The following is a 20854-nucleotide window of genomic DNA, read 5'->3' on the forward strand; positions in this document are numbered from 1 at the left end:
AACGCATATCAAGTCGAAGAATGAGTAGTGGCACTGGCTGCCAACAGAACGTGAAGTACAGCCTGGTCTTACAGCTGCTTCCAGAACTTCTAACTGTTCCTGGGTCTTGGTCAGCTTGGCCTTACAGCTGCTTCCAGAACTTCTAACTGTTCCTGGGTCTTGATCCGAATTGACTCTGCTTCTGATGGGGGCGTTGTGAAGAGACAGATCGATGGAAAGGTGATTCATCCCCATGGGGACATGAAAAAGGACAGAGAATGTGTTTATGATTGAGGTCTTTTTAATCCCTACTTTGCGTCAGTGGTGGAATTGTTCTACTTTGAATGTTGAGGACTCTAAGGAGAATGTAGCGAGGGATTCCTGTTTATACTGGATGTCCTCTTTATCAGAGACTTTTTACCATCTCTCAAAGTATTCCTTTTCACAGTCATTCGAAAACCATCTAAATCTTAATGCCTGTGTGACCAATCCAGTAATACCTCAGCAACTTCTAGGAACAAGAGAGTCAGGTGGCTGAGCGGTGAGGGAGTTGGGCTAGTAATCTGAAGGTTGCCAGTTCGATTCCCGGTCGGTGCACATGACGTTGTGTCCTTGGGCAAGGCACTTCACCCTACTTGCCTCGGGGAGAATGTCCCTGTACTTACTGTAAGTCGCTCTGGATAAGAGCGTCTGCTAAATGACTAAATGTAATGTAACAAATCCTAATCCTTAGCGAGGCCGTGAACTTTATCTTGGCGCTTCCCTTAGTACTGACTTAGTTCTGCAGTATGCAGTAAGGGTTATGTATGCACAGTGAGGAAGGGAGTTCTCGTTGTTGGGACTTTAAACCCATGTAGTATGTGCAGATCCCACACAAGCGATTCATTACTTAAGTTACTTGATAACACAAAAAGCTTTGAGGAATTCCTATTGTAGAGAAAGCAGACGTTGTCCTTCCATTTGGACAAATCCACAATGCAGAGCTCTCCACCATGAATTTATGAAACGCATGAATACAACAGAACTGTTTTCCAAGTTGAACCTCACATGCTGTCTGCTGTTTTCCACGTGGAAGCAGTGCTCTAGCAAGGAGCTGTGATTAATGTATTGTGGCGTCTGGTACCATGGGGTAGCTCTCATCATTACCATCACATTTGACTTTGCTGGAGGAGGGAAGCTGAAGAGTTATTCATGCTCTCTGAGTAAAAGAGCCTTTTTTTCTTTGCTCTGTGTTATATAGATGAATAAGGAATCTGTGTTCAATGAGCCTGGTTCCCCAGTTGTTTCTTAAAATAATAGTGGATGACATGATGGTTGGGGTTCACATGCCCCGATGGCCAGGTCTGCATCCCACATCCTCTCACAGTCACGTCCTGTGTGTCATATCAATCTCAACCACATCATCTGCTCATGGAGTGGCTGGCCACACGGTTGTTCGTGCAGCCAGAACACGTTCCTGTGACAACAATGCTCATTCTCAGACCTTTGTTAGCCAACAGAGCTAGCAGCATGGGCTAGCTGGTTCTGCAGGTAGTTCTATCACCCAACAACAAATTGTGGCTTTAGATACAGTATGCAAAACAGGCAAGCCACCCATCAAGTGAATCTTCTGTGTCACATCACAAGCGTTGTTTGGTGTGGGCTTGTCTGAACTGCAGGCCCAGCCTGATCATACCTGCCCTACCAGCCTGATCATGCCTGCCCTACCAGCCTGATCATGCCTGCCCTACCAGCCTGATCATGCCTGCCCTACCAGCCTGATCATACCTGCCCTACCAGCCTGATCATACCTGCCCTACCAGCCTGATCATACCTGCCCTACCAGCCTGATCATGCCTGCCCTACCAGCCTGATCATACCTGCCCTACCAGCCTGATCATACCTGCCCTACCAGCCTGATCATGCCTGCCCTACCATCCTGATCATGCCTGCCCTACCAGCCTGATCATACCTGCCCTACCAGCCTGATCATGCCTGCCCTACCAGCCTGATCATGCCTGCCCTACCAGCCTGATCATGCCTGCCCTACCAGCCTGATCATACCTGCCCTACCAGCCTGATCATACCTGCCCTACCAGCCTGATCATGCCTGCCCTACCAGCCTGATCATGCCTGCCCTACTATCCTGATCATGCCTGCCCTACCAGCCTGATCATACCTGCCCTACCAGCCTGATCATGCCTGCATTACCAGCCTGATCATACCTGCCCTACCAGCCTGATCATACCTGCCCTACCAGCCTGATCATGCCTGCCCTACCAGCCTGATCATACCTGCCCTACCAGCCTGATCATGCCTGCCCTACCAGCCTGATCATACCTGCCCTACCAGCCTGATCATACCTGCCCTACCAGCCTGATCATACCTGCCCTACCAGCCTGATCATACCTGCCCTACCAGCCTGATCATACCTGCCCTACCAGCCTGATCATGCCTGCCCTACCAGCCTGATCATGCCTGCCCTACCAGCCTGATCATACCTGCCCTACCAGCCTGATCATACCTGCCCTACCAGCCTGATCATGCCTGCCCTACCAGCCTGATCATACCTGCCCTACCAGCCTGATCATACCTGCCCTACCAGCCTGATCATACCTGCCCTATCAGCCTGATCATGCCTGCCCTACCAGCCTGGTTCCCCAGTTGTTTCTTAAAATAATAGTGGATGACATGATGGTTGGGGTTCACATGCCCCGATGGCCAGGTCTGCATCCCACATCCTCTCACAGTCACGTCCTGTGTGTCATATCAATCTCAACCACATCATCTGCTCATGGAGTGGCTGGCCACACGGTTGTTCGTGCAGCCAGAACACGTTCCTGTGACAACAATGCTCATTCTCAGACCTTTGTTAGCCAACAGAGCTAGCAGCATGGGCTAGCTGGTTCTGCAGGTAGTTCTATCACCCAACAACAAATTGTGGCTTTAGATACAGTATGCAAAACAGGCAAGCCACCCATCAAGTGAATCTTCTGTGTCACATCACAAGCGTTGTTTGGTGTGGGCTTGTCTGAACTGCAGGCCCAGCCTGATCATACCTGCCCTACCAGCCTGATCATGCCTGCCCTACCAGCCTGATCATGCCTGCCCTACCAGCCTGATCATGCCTGCCCTACCAGCCTGATCATACCTGCCCTACCAGCCTGATCATACCTGCCCTACCAGCCTGATCATGCCTGCCCTACCAGCCTGATCATACCTGCCCTACCAGCCTGATCATACCTGCCCTACCAGCCTGATCATGCCTGCCCTACCATCCTGATCATGCCTGCCCTACCAGCCTGATCATACCTGCCCTACCAGCCTGATCATGCCTGCCCTACCAGCCTGATCATGCCTGCCCTACCAGCCTGATCATGCCTGCCCTACCAGCCTGATCATACCTGCCCTACCAGCCTGATCATACCTGCCCTACCAGCCTGATCATGCCTGCCCTACCAGCCTGATCATGCCTGCCCTACCAGCCTGATCATACCTGCCCTACCAGCCTGATCATGCCTGCATTACCAGCCTGATCATACCTGCCCTACCAGCCTGATCATACCTGCCCTACCAGCCTGATCATGCCTGCCCTACCAGCCTGATCATACCTGCCCTACCAGCCTGATCATGCCTGCCCTACCAGCCTGATCATACCTGCCCTACCAGCCTGATCATACCTGCCCTACCAGCCTGATCATACCTGCCCTACCAGCCTGATCATACCTGCCCTACCAGCCTGATCATACCTGCCCTACCAGCCTGATCATGCCTGCCCTACCAGCCTGATCATGCCTGCCCTACCAGCCTGATCATACCTGCCCTACCAGCCTGATCATACCTGCCCTACCAGCCTGATCATGCCTGCCCTACCAGCCTGATCATACCTGCCCTACCAGCCTGATCATACCTGCCCTACCAGCCTGATCATACCTGCCCTATCAGCCTGATCATGCCTGCCCTACCAGCCTGATCATGCCTGCCCTACCAGCCTGATCATACCTGCCCTATCAGCCTGATCATACCTGCCCTACCAGCCTGATCATGCCTGCCCTACCAGCCTGATCATACCTGCCCTACCAGCCTGATAATGCCTGCCCTACCAGCCTGATCATCCTTGACCAAGAAAGTCACAGAACAATAAACGGTCATGTTTAGGGAGTTACTGATATTAGATTAAGACAAACCTGGAGTGATTAGGAGTTATTCTGAGTAGATGAATAGATGGATGGATTACCAATCCTTGAGTGGACATGGGTTTGCTTAAGCCCTTGGCAACAGATAAACAGCTATAGCCATCAGTCAATTAAGAATACATCGCAACAAAATCAACTAAGGGTTTTGAACTGTTTTTTCTATTAATCCTCTTTGGGAGTCGCCATTGGCAGGAGAACAGCAGCGAGAGCGGTGAAGGAGTTAAAGATTAAAGCTTTACCCTCTTTCCACTGGCCTGCCCACAGCATTTAACCCCAAATCTGTTGCCACAGATGCTTGTCACCCAACAGGATTTCAGCACTTTGTTTGTCTTTATAACTTAGATAGAAGCTTGATACATCCTAAATAAGTGATCCATGGATGAATCATTGATGCCCAAATGTGTCCAATTTTCGGATTTACACGATCGTCTACATTTATCCCTTCTATGGAGGCCTTTCAGGAGCTTTTAAACATTTAATAAAGCACCCAGAATGGCTGCACTGCAAAATGTTTGTCAAAACAATCTGTAAGAAATGCCTGAGCTAAAGCAAAACAACTTTATTTGTTGTGGGGGAAAACTCTCAATGATTTAGGTTGTAATTCAGTCTTTTCCGTTTGGAGGGAAAATAGATGTGGCTGCGTCTGACTTAATTTTACACAGAACTGAATCAGTCTAAATTCCTCTTCTTAGCAAACATCTAATACATTACGACGCCTACCTCCACCGGTGCCAAGGAGATCTGATTTAAAAGCTCAACCTTTTTGTGTTTCTTTGAGACATGAAGTTATATACCTTGTCATTGTTATGGGTCCATGGTCCTGCTCTCCTGGGCCTGAAGACTGCAGGCCCAGCGGAAGAGGCGCTGGCCAGGCCGAGGGGCCCCCCTGGAGGGGCCTGCAGTCTGGCCAGGCTGGGGGGCTCGGGGCCCCTCCGGAGGGGCCTGTAGTCTGGCCAGGCCGGGGGGCTGGGGGCCCCTCCAGAGGGGCCTGCAGTCTGGCCAGGCTGGGGGGCTGGGGGCCCCTCCGGAGGGGCCTGCAGTCTGGCCAGGCCGGGGGGCTGGGGGCCCCTCCGGAGGGGCCTGCAGTCTTGGAGTTCAGACAAAGCCCCAGTGTTGGCTGGCTGGCTGACAGGGCCTCCATTCAAAGGGCCATCCCCCAAAAAGCATGCAAATTGGACACAATTGAAGTGCAAAATCTTCTGGCTGTAATATCTTAAATTGTAGCTCATGCATTTTGAAAGCTTGGTCGAATTTGTCACAAGCTTAGTTTATATTCAATCTTTTCTTTCATCCTGTGCTGTACTGAAGGGATTCTTGAGAAAAGTCGGCGTTATTCAATAAACAAGGTGTTACTGATGGAGTGATTCCTTTTGGCAGCGTCAGGTGAGGGGGCTGGGGTAGGGATTACACTGTGCAGTCAAAGCCCTGCAGAAGCAGTTTGGAGAAGAGGCTGGATGGGGCATGTACATTATGGAGGGATAAGCTGTGTAGCTGCAGAGAGAAGTGCCTCATACCCGTGATGGGATCTGAAAAGGCTTCATAACACCATACCTTCTTCAGTGTTAATTGATCTCTCTCTTCATTCTCTCAAAGACTAGTACTTTTCTGCCGAAAATATTTTGACAGTGCAGATTAGAGACGCCAGACTTGCAGTAATCCCTGAATTTGATACCCTCACTGTTTTTGAACAAGTTTCTCTTGATGTTTGTGTTTGATAACAACTTGTCACAGGCGTCTAATTGAAACATCCCAGAGATCTTAAATGAGGTTTCATTTACGGAGGGAGTGTTAGCCTGGTGTTTGTGGCTGTGAGACAGGGAAGGTGTTTAGCATATGGCACAGGGTGTGACAGCTAAGAAATCCTCTTAGCCAATCCTTCCAGAGGGATAATGCCTTCTCTCACTTTTGTTTGTTTTTCTCCTTAACGCTGGCCATGTCCACAATCTGGTCGCCATCACTAGTGACTCTGCTTACGGCTTAAACCTACATTTAAGCAACAAACTGTGAGTTAAACATAGGAGGGTAAACATCTTGTTTACAGATCTGGGTTTTTTCTCCCATGACTTCGGTCACAGTTGACAAACCCCCGTTGTTATTCCAAAATCCGACCTCATTTCGAGTAAAGTAAAAATAAAAGATTCCGCTGAGTAATGATATGGATCAAATCTAAATTCTGTTATTTCTAAGACATAGAAAACAGGCTCCTGTTCCCCCTGAATCTCTGTTTGTGTTTAAAACATGCCACCTGTGCTATGTGGCCTAGGCATGCCTATTGATCTTAACACGGTGTGTCACATCATTATATTCTTGACATTGCCACCATATGTGTGACAGTTCCTCCACTTGAATGTAGGCCTGGACAACATCAATGAACACTGTGCTGTAATGACACGACTGGGATTCAAAGGTGTTGGTGTTACTTTGAGCTTCTGCTTAGAAGCGAGCGTCGTTGCGTAGACAGTCACCTTGGTGAGATCCTCTTCAAATGCTAGGATTGGATTGTCAATGATTTCTCTTTTAATGCCTCAAAAATCCACCACATGAGAAAGGAACGAACACTATGGGTCATGGGAAACACACACGGGAGGCAGTTTAATGGAGAACAATGAAAATGGTCAATATTTACGTTATTATTAACTGCATGGAAAACATTTTGCTGAAATTCCTTTGATTGAGACATGATAAAGATGATGAATTAGTAGAAGTTGTTTTGGAAACTTTTAGAAACAACCCTTATTCTGTGCTAACATTTAAGTGTTTTTCACAGTTCCAATCGTTCAGGAATAAAGAATAAATTATGGTGCAAGTGGAGTCTGCCTTTCAGGAAATGGCAACAGGGTTCTAACCAGAGGAGATTATTGTTCTATAAAATTATATAGAATTACACATAAATGTCACCTAAAGGTTTGGTGCAGTCAGTTTAATGTGATGAAACCAACACAGACAAACATCATCTAGAAGCCAACACTGCATATTTACTGAAGTGATTTACAGCACACCATGCCATTAAGATGTGACTTGAAATGACCACACTGTCCTCCCCTCTTTTATATTTCTCTGCTCACAACCGCCGCCAGGGAACACCACAGCGGCCGGTGAGATACTGGACGTGTGGCAGCGTTCAGTTCAGGGTCACGGTTCCCCTCACATCCATCTCAGTCTGAGCGTGTGGTTCACCTTCAGTCTGAACGGGGAATCTCTACCGCACAATACAACTCTTTTGTCAGCGTCTGCGTCTGTCGCAGCATCTCAAATACAAAATTATATTATAATTAAGATTAAGGTATACAATATAAAGACAGTTTTATCCAAGGCGACAGACAGGATTTGAACTTGGGGCCAGCAGCAGCCAAAACCTCTAACTGCTAAGCTGTAACCCACCCTGCGTGAAGTTATTTTTGTCTAGCTACTGTTAGTCAGTCGAAAGAGGAATGCTTGAGCTACTTATTAGCAAGCGAGATAGCTGTATGAAAGATACAGGTAGCCAGCTGTTCATCTATAAATTATTTCCAGTGATAGCTGTAGTAGTCTTGGAGATTGTTCCTTCATAAGCAACAGGATGGTTGTCTGTTGACAGTAAATTTTTTATGGGAAACAGTGTATTCAGGCATGTCCGACTGTCAATGTCATTATTGACACATTTACCCTCACCTTCCTTATCTCGCATCTTCTCACTTCTCTCAAAAATTGGGATCTGAGACCTTCCCTAACTACTGAAAGTAGACAGGAAGATCTGTTTCAACATTCATGAGGCCCTGCTGCGAGCTCACATCAGGAAGAAAGACACAAGTTACATCTCAAGCAGGGTTTTGACCTTCACTGTTTTGTTATTAATTTCAGAAATGAATACTGGAGATTATAAAAGCAAGGATGAAGAAGGTACTATTCAGATCTTTTTATTTCAACTTGTGCAGGTTAGCGCAGAAACCACCCTGCTTGAAGATAAGATTTATTTTGTTTGTGTGATAAGAGGCTCTAGGAAAAGGCCAATTATGTTCTGATGAATCTCTTTGATGATGCATCAGCTGAGGAGAACTCCCAAGGTTTCCCTCAGAAATGTTATTTGTTTTCTTTGAGTTTGAGTTTTTTTATGGTACTTTATTTTTATTTTTCTCTCGCCACGTGGGCTTGCGGTGTTAATTAAATAAAATAAAACGAGTGCCTCAGGAAAGATAAGCAGTCCAGGTTGGTGCCGACATGATGCTAATGAGACTAGGTCTCTGCTAAAGCTCTCCAGTACACTCAGGCCCACGGCCATCCGCTAAACTGCCACGACACAGCTGCCAGGACCCTCACACGGCGTTTTGTTCTCCTGTCAACACGGCCCAGGTGGCCAGACATGGGAGGATTATAATTGCACCCTCCGAAAGTAACACGTACTGTAAGGTTTAGGTGAATCCTCCCTGGCACAGCCTGCTGGGGTTAGCGGTGGGAGGGATGTAGGAATGAACAGAGGGTCAGCACCTGCTGTTAGAGTTTAGAGAAGCAACATGTCTTTAGAAGTGTGTGTGTGTTTATTTTCCCAAATAACTAATTGGAGCATTTTAGTCTTTTGGGATTTGTTTTTGAAACTCCAATCTGATCTAGAATCTGTTCTTCAGCTGCTGGGGCTTTATTTACCCTGCTGAGGATCTTCATTGGTGCTGTTAATGTTTCTTCTCACTGAATTGGACAATGCTTCCTGGAAAGATATTAGTTTGGTTGAAGCATCTGCCTAGCGAGCAAAATAATGTCCTACTTTTTAAAAAGCTATTCAAAACACTGGCTCAAAAACTCCCGTAGTTACAAGCAAGGAGAGATACACGTTTGAAGCATGAATGCTTTCCTGAAAGATGGCAAAATGTGGAACCAGACTTTCTTTTATTCTTCATGCAAATTTTTAACTATGTCTGGATCGGCACCTCTCATTTGTGTGGGAGAAACACAGGGTTATGTTGTGAAGAAGCCTGTTTCCCCCTGTCACTCAGGGGCCTCCAGAGACAACAGAAACACACTCCTGAGACGTTCTCCTCAACTCTTTCAGTTCAAGGAGCAAATACTCCAGTTATGCAAGCCACCCAATTCTGTTTGATACACCCCATGCCAATACAAGCTGTCGCTCAGCATTAGAGTCACACAGGGGTATGTTTATACATGCATCTGTCATTGGGGAGCAAAGGGCAACATCTCGAGTAAACTGCTACAGTATTAAATGCATTAAAACCAAAACCAAAATCCCTTAAATCCATTAAAAACATTAAAAAAGTTTTGAAATGTTTGCAGCAGTCACCACATATGATATTTAACAAATAGGTCATAAAAGGTCTGGATTCTGTACACATAACAACATTCGTCGTCAAATGAATACATTTCTTCACAGAAAAAATAGCTACAATTCAGTTTTTTTGCGCATTTGAAATCATTTCATTTTAAGTAGGAATTATTAAATTGGTTGGAACAATATGACCTTTTTGAGTGTACACAAAAACACATTTAAGACACAACATAATTTTAATATTGGGAGAAATAGCATATTATTTCTCAATCTTATAACCATATTTTTGCCCGTGTGTGGATGGAATGTTGAGGCTATCGTTTGCGGTCGTCACAGTGGTAAATCTCATTTGTAACATCCACTTCAGGAGCCTCACAACAGCTCATGTTCACCACTTGATTATCCTTCATATCTTCGTAGCCTCATTATATCAAACCTCATTAGTGGGAGCTTACCAGAGCGGGAAGTGTCCGTGAAGGTCTGGGTTAAGACCTCGCTTGCCTTACTGTCATTCATCACTCTCTGCACCACCAGGTGGATAGAGCACAGAGTGGCCAGCTAGAGAACCAAATGTTTGCATTTCTCAGTTACATCTTCTCAACAAGATTTACATTGGCCGTGTCTCTGAGATCAACAGTGTCATTTGCAATGTAAAATTTGGACAAAGTGACAGTTTAAATGGTTATCTGCCGCCTCTTGATAATTGCAGAATGGGATATTAGGCAAATGGCGTGGCGCTGTATAGGTGTCTATTGTTAGATAGAAATCAATGAGCGCCTCGACACAAGGACAAACACGTAAGGAGACGTTGGTATTGGTCTCTTCAACTGACTCAACAAGTCTGGTCTGGTCTCTCCTGGGAGAGCTCCCTGCCTGCCTGGCCCTGTGTGCCTCCTCTCCTCATGTCAGCTTGGAGAGAGCGCCAGGGCAGCAGACACGATCGCTTATGACTGACTGACACCCTCTCCTCCGCCAGGCTCTGATCCCTGCTGCGTTGACACAACAAACAGGCTGATTCTGCCCGGCGGCCCTCGCTGTTGTTGTCACGTCCAGATCCGTGTGAGAAGGTGGATAGTGGATAACGTCCTCGCACAGACGGACGGATAACTCGAGTCTGCTTTGCTGTGCTTGGTCGGTGCTGACCCGATATTTTAAGCTGTGTGAAGGGGCCAGTGTGTTGATGAATCAAGCTTGTTGGATTGGAAAAAGGTTTGGAATTCAATAGGAAGGATGTCACTTCTCAAAGGGGTGTGTTAATCATTCAATGTATTTCCTGTCTGTCAGACCGGCCCTCTTCATGTGTCCCAAAGTTCTCTCAGGAAGTGGCTCTTTCAGCCCCAGTGTCTAGGTTAGTGCTTCTTAACCCTGTCCTCAGACAACCCCTCTCCTGCATGTTTTACATGTTTCCCTGCTCCAACACACCTGATTCAAATGCATGTTCGTTACCAGGCTTCTACATTGCTGGATAACAACCCCTTTATTTGAATCAGGTGTGTTGGAGCAGGGAAACATCTAAAACATGCAGAACAGGGGTTCCCTGAGGAAAGGGCTAAGAAGCACTGGTCTAGATGATAAAGACCTCATGATGAAGCTCTCAAACTAATCTCAACCTCCTCAGCTAGCTGTAACAGTCCTGCCATGCTGTCATGCTGTTCCCCCTTGCTGGACTTCAGACCCTGACTCCTCTCTAGTCTTCTCATGCTCTGACACGGGTATTGCACTTCCAATATTAAACATTCAGCACTTGGAAAGCTTCCAAAGCAGCCGTTTGCTTTTACTAATACGTCAACATGTGGCATGGTGTCAACCTTCCGGCACTTTCAAATATTTACCCCCGCGCACAAAACATTTCGGGATCCATAATGACCACTTGAACTCTTAACTCTGCCCTGTTTCCAACCAGCAGCGGCCCGAGAGAGACCTGGCGTCTGTGCAATGTCGTGTTAGCCTGCTCAGTCATTCAACCAGCTGTCTGCAGCCGCACGGCCGCGCGGCAAGGGCTCTACCCGGCTCACAGATGGGAATCTTTCATTTTTAAAGCTGTTTTATTCGCATGGCTGAACTCCCGCACGTTGCGTCACATAGCATATGAGTGCTAATTCAACTCTGCTCCTCCTCCCCGAACCACCTAGCAACCCCTCTCTCTCTCTCTCTCTCTCTCTCTGTGTCTCTCTCTCTCTGTGTCTCTCTTTCTCTCTCTCTATCTCTCTCAGTTCCCCATGACCCCCCCCCCCCCCTCCCTCCTACCCTACCAGCTACAGAATACTAAACTTCCAGTTCCCACTCTGTGTCTATGTTAAGTGTTGTTGTGATTGCTGCCTGGTGAAGCGGGGATGTGGAGGGGGGGGTTAAGTGCCCACCTCTCTCTAGCTGGCCTCCTCAGTTTCCCCTCCTCTTCCTGGTTGTAGGTGTTCTTCAACACGTGTAACGTACAGGACGGCAGGCATCTCACGTAGAAGCTTAGCGGCGCACTCCCCAACCCATGAATTCCATCAGATCGCATGGAGGGGTCGGAGGTCAAGGTTTTACACAGACTCTTGGATTAGGTCACATATGCTAGCAGTAGATTAGCAGAGCACCATGACTACGCTGGTGTGGACCCCGTCTGTCAGTACAATCAGTCAGGCAAACGAGAAACTCAACAACATTACAGCTAAACAGGACAGATAGGTGAGATTAAATCAATTCCAGATTGTGCTCCTTTAGATAACTGGAGTGTTATTGATCGATTACACAGTCCAGCTGATGGGAAGACGGTGACCAGAACTCTGTTTTGGTCCTGGACGGAAATCATGGTTCACGCTTTACGGATCCCTGGGTGTTTTGCAAATGACAGAATCGTTTTTTTTTTTTTTTTTTCAGTTACTGTGTATTGCTGATCTCCTTGACAGTGTTTTGGTTCTTGCCAGTCCGCTTGTTTCTCTAGCAAATCCACTCAGCCCCTCTACTGAAGTAACCCCTATATTTCAGGAACATTTTCTCGAAAGCGTAACAGCTTTCAAAAAGCTTTGAACATTCTCATTTTTCTGCCACAATCCAATTCTCTCTGCGGCCCATTTAGTCTGGCTCTGATTGGTCCGTCTGCTCTGAAGGATGAGAGTGTCACAATCACCTGCAGCACTTCCACTGTGACGGCTCCTGACTGGAACCGTGCAGTGGAACCATGCAGTCCACACGCACGAGTGGGGTACGGGAGATGTGGGAGACGCGGGGTATGGGAGACGCCACTTTCAGCTGTGTTGTCTGCCACGGTCTCCACCCCTGCCAGCATGCCTGCTTGTGTGTGTGTGTGTGTGGTGGGGGTGTCTCTCACTATGTTTGTGTGTGTGTGTGTGACTCACACACAGTGTGTTATCCGGGTGAGGTGTGTGGGTTGGGTCCTTCATCTGCAGAATTCGTATCAAAGCAGAAGAGGGGGAGAGTATAAATGAATGCATGATATATAACGTAAGCGTAAGTGTTCTTGGAGAGCTCCATCAAAACAGAGAAATACAAGCTTTACGTCAGTGCTTACTGTTCAGACATCTCGCTCTGGCATTGACCTCTGTGTGAATCCAGACTGTGAATCACACCAAAGTATATTTGTGTTGTTGCTTTGCCTCCATTCTGCGGTGAGCTCTCTGCTGTTGATAGTAGATTATCTCAAGACTGGAATCAGCAAGGGATTCCTACCGGGGTTCAGTGTCAGTGCTTCATCTTTTACAGAAGCATAATCGGCAATCCATCAAGTGGGAGTAACAGTCCACCACTGTGAATGAATCCACTTTTCTGATTCCCCCTGTGTCAGAACATCTGACCCCTGAACAGTTGTCCTTCGTAATGTGATGAAGTAAACACACTGGATGTAGTCTAACAGACAGATAGCGTTCATGTGAAACCCAACCTTGTATCAAAGACACGTGTGTGATGAGTTATTCAAACATGCTCTTTACATCTTATGCTCCACAATGTTGAAGTCGCAATTGTTTAAGGCACATACTGTGAAGGCATGGCGATGACATTTAAAGTGAAATGAATATGGGTTAATAGGATTTATTCTGTGTTAATGTCAGACTCTGACTGAGGAAGTAGTTATGTGAGTAATTGAGCTTTTTGTAAAGAGCTCCGTTACGTCAGACCGTTCTCATTCTGCGTCAGTCAGTTAAGAGGCCCTGCTGCCCCTTCTCCCGGCCTCAGCATGTTCCCGTGTTTCCAGGATGCTGCTGGGTCACTCTTTTACCCAGCATGCACCAGTCACTCCTTTACCCAGCATGCACCAGTCACCGCTTTATTGTGTTGTATTGTGTTGTATTCCTTTATTGAGGAAAATATTTGAAATGGTCTGCAACTAGCCTGACGTTGTCATACTCATAATTCTAGTCAGAATATGAGTCTGAAAACTCTCCGTTGGGCTGTGCAAATGCCTCTTCGCTCAATTGGATAGACCTACAACCAATCAGAACAACGTAATATGTCGTTTGTTGAAAACGAATTCAACCCAAGCGCTCTTTCGTGACGTTGTTGATTACGTTACTGTTGATCATCTGTCCATCATCGTATAAAGCCCGCCCTGGCAATTTCATTGGTCCGTCCCGATTCTGGTTTTCTGTAGTTGTTCCCAATACGAGACCCTCCAGACCCAACTTCCCGACCAAATTTTTTTGTAAGCGGGGAGAAGTTGGGCTGGCAGCCAGGCTAGTCTGCAACCCCTTCATCGTCTATTTGTAGGCAACCGCCAACAACTGTCGATATTTAGAGCTTGAGTTCCTTCTTTAGTACATGACGGAGGGTGGACACTTCAGAGCGCTGTGGTTGGCCAAGTGGTACGACAGCGCTTGATCTCATCGCTCTTCTGTAAGGTCACATGATCAGGAACATCCTGGTCTCCTCTATTCCTGTCTTCCAATTACAGCCCCCAAAGGTCAGAGGGCAGGGCTGGCTGGATTTAGATCGTTCTCTTGATGGGGTGGAAGGGGTGTATAGGTAATACAGCAATGAGTTTTAGATGGTCTTTTTCCCAGAAGCACATAAAGACAACGACCTGCTTGTTTAATCATCAAACCATCAATACAGAATATAAAGGTAGTGTGTCTTTCTTAAGATAGTATTGATCCCCTGGGAAAAGCTGTGTCTGTAATCCTGCTCACAGGTGTCTGGTAGTCTGAGAGGTTCTACAGTTAGAGACGCATGGTAAGCCTTATCTGGTAGTCAGATGGCTGAGCGGTGAGGGAGTCGGGCTAGTAATCAGAAGGTTGCCGGATCAATTCCCCACCGTGCCAAATGACATTGTGTCCTTGGGCAAGGCACTTCACCCTACTTGCCTCGGGGGGAATGTCCCTGTACTTACTGTAAGTCGCTCTGGATAAGAGCGTCTGCTAAATGACTAAATGTAAATGTAAATCTAGGTGAGCGATTATCTCTGTCAAACCTGGCGTGGTGTTTTGCGACTACTTAACAGGCTCGATGTGGTTAAGCCCTGTTTAGGACAGCCTTAAGTGCCTTGCACTGAACATCTGGACAATAGAATCCATACGGTGTAAACTGCAGCTGAGATAGGTTCTGTTCAACAAAGAAATGGAGTGGTTTGAAAAGCCTTCTCTTGAATGTGTAGCCTGTGTTAGCGAAGCGTTTGAGCGGAGATGAATGAGCCTGTTTCTCAGTGAGGGTACAGGTGGGTGGGAGAGACACGGTGTTTATGAAGAGAAGGTAAAGCAGCGTCTAGCGACGTGCGAGGAACAGGGTGTTTATAAAGAGAAGGTAAAGCAGCGTCTAGCGACGTGCGAGGAACAGGGATTTGAGCAGATATTAAAAGAGGATTGTGCGTGGGCTTTTCTGCTCCGGAGGGAGAACGTAAACTCAAGATCCGTCAGAGGCAAGATAATAAACATCCAAACACCAGAACACAGAGCAACAAATAAACAACTAAAAGAAGGAAGGAAGAATGACATAAAAATAGTTCACATTTCAACCAATTTCAGCTTGAGATGATGGTGAAATACAGGCTGTTTGTGGCTTCAGCTTGTGCAAGTTGGTTTTATTGCTGCCAGTGTGTTTTGCACCATCATAATGAGCTTGCAGACAGATGACCTAACAATAAGCTGTTAACTTACAGGCTTGTTTAGAATTCATCAAACACGTCAGGTTGAACCTTGATGAAGATGGGATGTGTAGGATCTGTTACCGTGTCGGACATGTTTGTGTTCCTTCAAAGAGCAGCTCGGCTTATCTTTTATCATTTTTATATCTTGTTTTGAGTTTTCCTTCTTGTTTCTCTCAGAGTTATTGAACACGTCTCATGACTCAGGGTCTCATGACCCTTTTGGTTGCATCAGCTTCATAAGATCGCCTTTTACTTTACTTTTCATGCATTTATTTGCAAAGACAGCATTTTATTAGACTACAGGGTTCACAGAAATTGCAACACCACTTCCAAAATATCCACTGAGAGAAAACTGAAGAATTGGACAATTTCCTGTGTTCCAGTTGTGACTTTTATGTAATATGCAGTATCAACAACACAGAAATGTTGACCTAATAGGTATTATTATAAAAATAGGACCTCATAGGACATATAAATAGACCGGACAGAAGACTGATTGTCGGGTTGGATATTGATATTGTGTCCTTGAGTCAATCTGAATGCTTCTCAGCTCACATGGCTGGTGTCTGTGGTCATGAGGACTAGGGTGTCAGCCCACATAGCTAACCCTCAGCCTTCTCATCCATCAAACAGCAGAGTGGAATATCTCCCAGCATCTCACCTTTCACAAGCAGGCCACGCACTCATTTAGAGTCTGAAATGACCGCTCCAAGTAGCTAACTTAATGTGTCCCAACAGACCTCTGATTGGGCACAATTTGCTGTTCCTGTTGAATGCTGTTTGGAGTGTGAGTGTGATTGTGTGTGTGTGTGAGTGTTTGTTTGTGTGTGTGCGTGTGTGAGTGTGTGGGTGCGTGTGAGCGTGTGAGCGTGTGAGTGTGTGTGTGTGTGTGTGTGTGTGTGTGTGCGTGTTGAAGGAACACATGCTGTGCCAGCAGCTTGTGCCAGCTTTTGGCTCTTCTTCATGCTGCCCACTGGCTCAGATATCACAAGTTTACAAATACCTCTTTATGTATTTTCTGGCGCTGCCAAGAGATTCGAGGAAACATTCACTGCTGAGTGAGATCTCTGCTGAGATCTCCTCTTTCCTGTGAACCTTTACAATGTCAAGTGTTGGATTGTGTGTTTGTGTTGCTGGTTCCTAACTTCCTTCTTTATTGAACTAGAAGTAGAAATCTGAAGAGTGTACTTTGTGCGGTTAGTGAAGTTAGGGTTACTTCCACACAGCACAAACTATTCTGTGTCTGTAATGAACTTAGTAGGGCGAACTGTTCCTCTGATTAAATCAATTTAATTTCAAAACATTGCACCAATTCAATGAAAATCAACAACTTCAGTCAGAATCATTTTCCATACCTGTTTCTCCATGTTTGTGATAGCCCAGCTGTTCAGTAGACAGATGGTGGGTTGCAGAAACCTTTGTTAACATCCGACATGAAACATAAAGCATTGTGTCTCTTTGGTATGTTTTGAAATACACAATGTTGTAAGGCTCAGTTCCAGTCTAAATAAGCATAGCGTAAATAAAGTATACCAGAGTCCTGCTTTCACTTATACTATCATACACAGAACTGCATCGACTTATCTGTGAGAAGCAGTAAGAAAATACCTGTTCACATTCCTCAAACTAACAGCAACAGCTGCACTTGTGAGGTTGTGTTTGTATGGAGTGATTTGCTGAGGAAGAGGGACAGTTATCTTTCCAAACATTCCAAACCCAACAATAACATGTTTGGTGGACGTTGCTGGGGCAACGAGAACCTTAACAGTGGTCTTCTTGTCTGTGCAGAACCATGTGGACCCCTTCCAGCAGTGATGGAGCCCACCTGGGGCAGGTGACGGCCAGGGTGGAGACCACGCCTGCCTTGGGGACCTCCAGCATCTCTGTCTCCCAGCAACAGGCCCCCAAGAAGTTCGCCCCTGTGGTTGCACCCAAGCCCAAGTTCAACCCGTATAAGCATCCTGGAGACCCTGCCCACGCTGATGCTGGAGGTAGGATGAGACCCTGTCGTTGCCACAGCACAGTGCCTGTCACCACATACATGCATTTCATCTAAACAGGTGAAACTGCCCACCTGCTCGTCCTGTCGCACGTTCCCTTGGCTCGGCCAGGGTAGGGTGGCTTTGTGAGTTGTTTGCAATGACGAGTTCTCTAGATAAAGATTCCCCGAAACTTCTTTTAAAACGCTTGAAAGTCATAGTAAAAACCACAAGAGTAATGTAATTGGTAATGATTTATTTACTACCACCAAGGACAGGCCACTCCCTCTCAAAGGAAGGGATTCACCCTCTACTGTTGTGGTGCAACAATAACTAATTCATTTAGCCGTCGTCGTCGTCATCTGCCGCTTGTCCGGGGATCGGGTCGCGGGGGCAGCGACCTAAGCAGGGAGGCCCAGACTTCCCTCCCCCCGGCCACTTCCGCCAGCTCTTCCTGGGGGACCCCAAGGCGTTCCCAGGCCAGCTGAGAGACATAGTCCCTCCAGCGTGTCCTGGGTCTTCCCCGGGGCCTCTTCCCAGTGGGACGTGCCCGGAACACCTCACCAGGGAGGCGTCCAGGAGGCATCCTAATCAGATGCCCGAGCCACCTCAGCTGGCTCCTCTCGACGCGGAGGAGCAGCGGTTCTACTCTGAGCCCCTCTCGGATGACCGAGCTTCTCACCCTATCTCTAAGGGAGAGCCCGGACACCCTACGGAGAAAGCTCATTTCGGCCGCTTGTATTCGCGATCTCGTTCTTTCGGTCACTACCCATAGTTCGTGACCATAGGTGAGGGTAGGAACGTAGATCGACTGGTAAATAGAGAGCTTCGCCTTTCGACTCAGCTCCTTCTTCACCACGACGGACCGATGCAGAGCCCGCATCACTGCGGACGCCGCACCGATCCGCCTGTCGACCTCGCGCTCCATTCTTCCCTCACTCGTGAACAAGACCCCGAGATACTTGAACTCCTCCGCTTGGTTCAGGATCTCCTCCCCGACCCGGAGATGGCACTCCACCCTTTTCCGGTCGATTACCATGGCCTCAGATTTGGAGGTGCTGATTCGCATCCCAGCCGCTTCACATTCGGTTGCGAACCGCTCCAGTGAGAGCTGAAGGTCACGGCCCGATGAAGCCAACAGGACCACATCATCCGCAAAAAGCAGCGACCCGATCCTGAGGTCACCAAACCGGACCCCCTCAACACCCTGGCTGCGCCTAGAAATTCTGTCCATATAGGTAATGAACAGAATCGGTGACATAGGGCAGCCCTGGCGGAGTCCAACCCTCACCGGAAACAAGTTCGACTTACTACCGGCAATGCGGACCAAACTCTGGCACCGGTCGTACAGGGACCGGACAGCCCCGATCAGGAAATCCGGTACCCCGTACTCTCGGAGCACCCCCCACATGAGCCCCCGAGGGACACGGTCGAACGCCTTTTCCAAATCCACAAAACATGTGTAGACTGGTTGGGCGAACTCCCATGTACCCTCCAGGACTCCGCGGAGGGTATAAAGCTGGTCCACTGTTCCACGGCCAGGACGAAAACCACATTGCTCCTCCTGAATCCGAGGTTCGACAATCCGACGGACCCTCCTCTCCAGGACCCCTGAATAGACTTTCCCAGGGAGGCTGAGGAGTGTGATCCCCCTAAAGTTGGAGCACACCCTCCGGTCCCCCTTTTTAAAGAGGGGAACCACCACCCCGGTCTGCCAGTCCAGAGGCACTGTCCCCGATGTCCACGCGATGTTGCAGAGTCGTGTCAACCAAGACAGCCCTACAACATCCAGAGCCTTAAGGAACTCCGGGCGGACCTCATCCACCCCAGGGGCCCTGCCACCGCGGAGCTTTTGAACCACCTCGGCGACCTCAGCCCCAGAGATAGAAGGGCCCCCCCCGATGTCCCCAGACTCTGCCTCCACGTCGGAAAGCGTGTTGGTGGAATTAAGGAGGTCTTCGAAGTATTCCTTCCACCGCTCCAGGACGTCCCCCGTCGAGGTCAGCAGCGCACCATCCCCACCGTATACAGTGTTGACAGAGCACTGCTTCCCCCTCCCGAGCCGCCGGATGGCGGTCCAGAACCTTTTTGAAGCCGTTCGGAAGTCATTCTCCATGGCCTCGCCGAACTCCTCCCATGCCCGGGTTTTTGCCTCCGCGACCGCCAAAGCCGCGTTCCGCTTGGCCTGCCGGTACACATCAGCTGCCTCTGGAGTCCCACCAGCCAATAAAGTCCGATAGGCCTCCTTCTACAGCTTGACGGCTGTTGTTAAATTATCCATAAACAGCCGAACACCAGTCCTGTAGGTTTTAGATTCAGAAATACCTTTTAAGCTTGTATGGTGTCCTCAACAACTGGTTTGCAGTATGGTCATTTGCTAATTTTCTTTTAGAGGGTATTAGGAGGTATTTGTTAAAGTAATAAGTGTTCTTTCACCCGCCTAATTGGCTGATAGCAGTTCTATTCTACACGGGTTTCCATAGTTACTGTGTGAATTTTTTTTCGTCCTAAAAAGCCCACTGATAAGGAAGATGACTTTAACTTATCTTTGCATTAAAATGGTATTAATTAAGACTCTCTATTTTGGTATATTTCACAAAGTTAAAAGATGAATTCAAGGTCTGTTTTTTTTTTTTTTTGCCCAGCCCTTGGATCTCTTTGATGGGGAGAGAGTGGGAGACGAAGCAAAGGCTTTGTTCGTGGAGTAAAGTCATGAAAGTGGGGGTAGATTTAAATAAAGTCTTGTATAAAGGGAGTAGAGCTAATCACCACAGACTCGGCCGGGAGCGAGCAAGATGTTTCCTCAGAAAAGACACACTGTTTACGCTACTGCGTGTTCCAACCACCAACTTTATCATTCACCAGTTGGCCCAGTCTTCATTTGGACTCCAACAGAAAAAAAAAATTAGCCTTTTTTTTTCTCCTAGATGTTATTTTTCACAGTGTAGAATACTAACCTGCCCCTCTAAGCAAGCACACTCATCTGGGATGACAGGTTTGATGTTAATGTTTCTGACCTCAGCTATTATGTTTAAGGCCAGGCACAGCTACAGAGACAAATATACCGTAGGGAACTGGTGGTTTACCACCTTACTCCAGTCCACTTTAGAATATTTTTTAGTGTCAAGCTAATTACACCTACATTAGAGTGAAGACACACAGCTGTACAGCGGGCTAATTGACTTTGCATTCAGAGAGATTACAGAGTGAGAGCCAAACCAGGGGGATTTCCCTGGAAGAATCACAAAATGTGAGATAAAACTTAAATGACAAGTTTCTCAGAGGGCCTCTGGATAATATGTTCTATGTTAATGTAAGACTAATAAGGTGTGTAAAGTATCACTTGATACAGTACTTAGAGGGAAGTGTCAGTATTTTGGTTAATATT

At 47.3% G+C, this 20854-nt stretch overlaps 1 protein-coding gene across 1 annotated transcript in view; it reads left to right on the forward strand.

Annotated features, from left to right (window-relative positions):
• Positions 1–20854, forward strand: part of LOC124478834 (LIM domain containing preferred translocation partner in lipoma) — a 97482-nt gene that overhangs the window by 19633 nt on the left and 56995 nt on the right. Inside the window, exon 4 of the mRNA XM_047037299.1 lies at positions 17276–17478. Within this exon, the coding sequence (XP_046893255.1) occupies positions 17280–17478 (199 nt within the window). The 5' untranslated portion in view covers positions 17276–17279. The remainder of the gene's footprint in view (positions 1–17275; positions 17479–20854) is intronic.

The sequence above is a fragment of the Hypomesus transpacificus genome, chromosome 16 (assembly GCF_021917145.1).
Source record: "Hypomesus transpacificus isolate Combined female chromosome 16, fHypTra1, whole genome shotgun sequence".
Classification (NCBI taxonomy): domain Eukaryota; kingdom Metazoa; phylum Chordata; class Actinopteri; order Osmeriformes; family Osmeridae; genus Hypomesus; species Hypomesus transpacificus.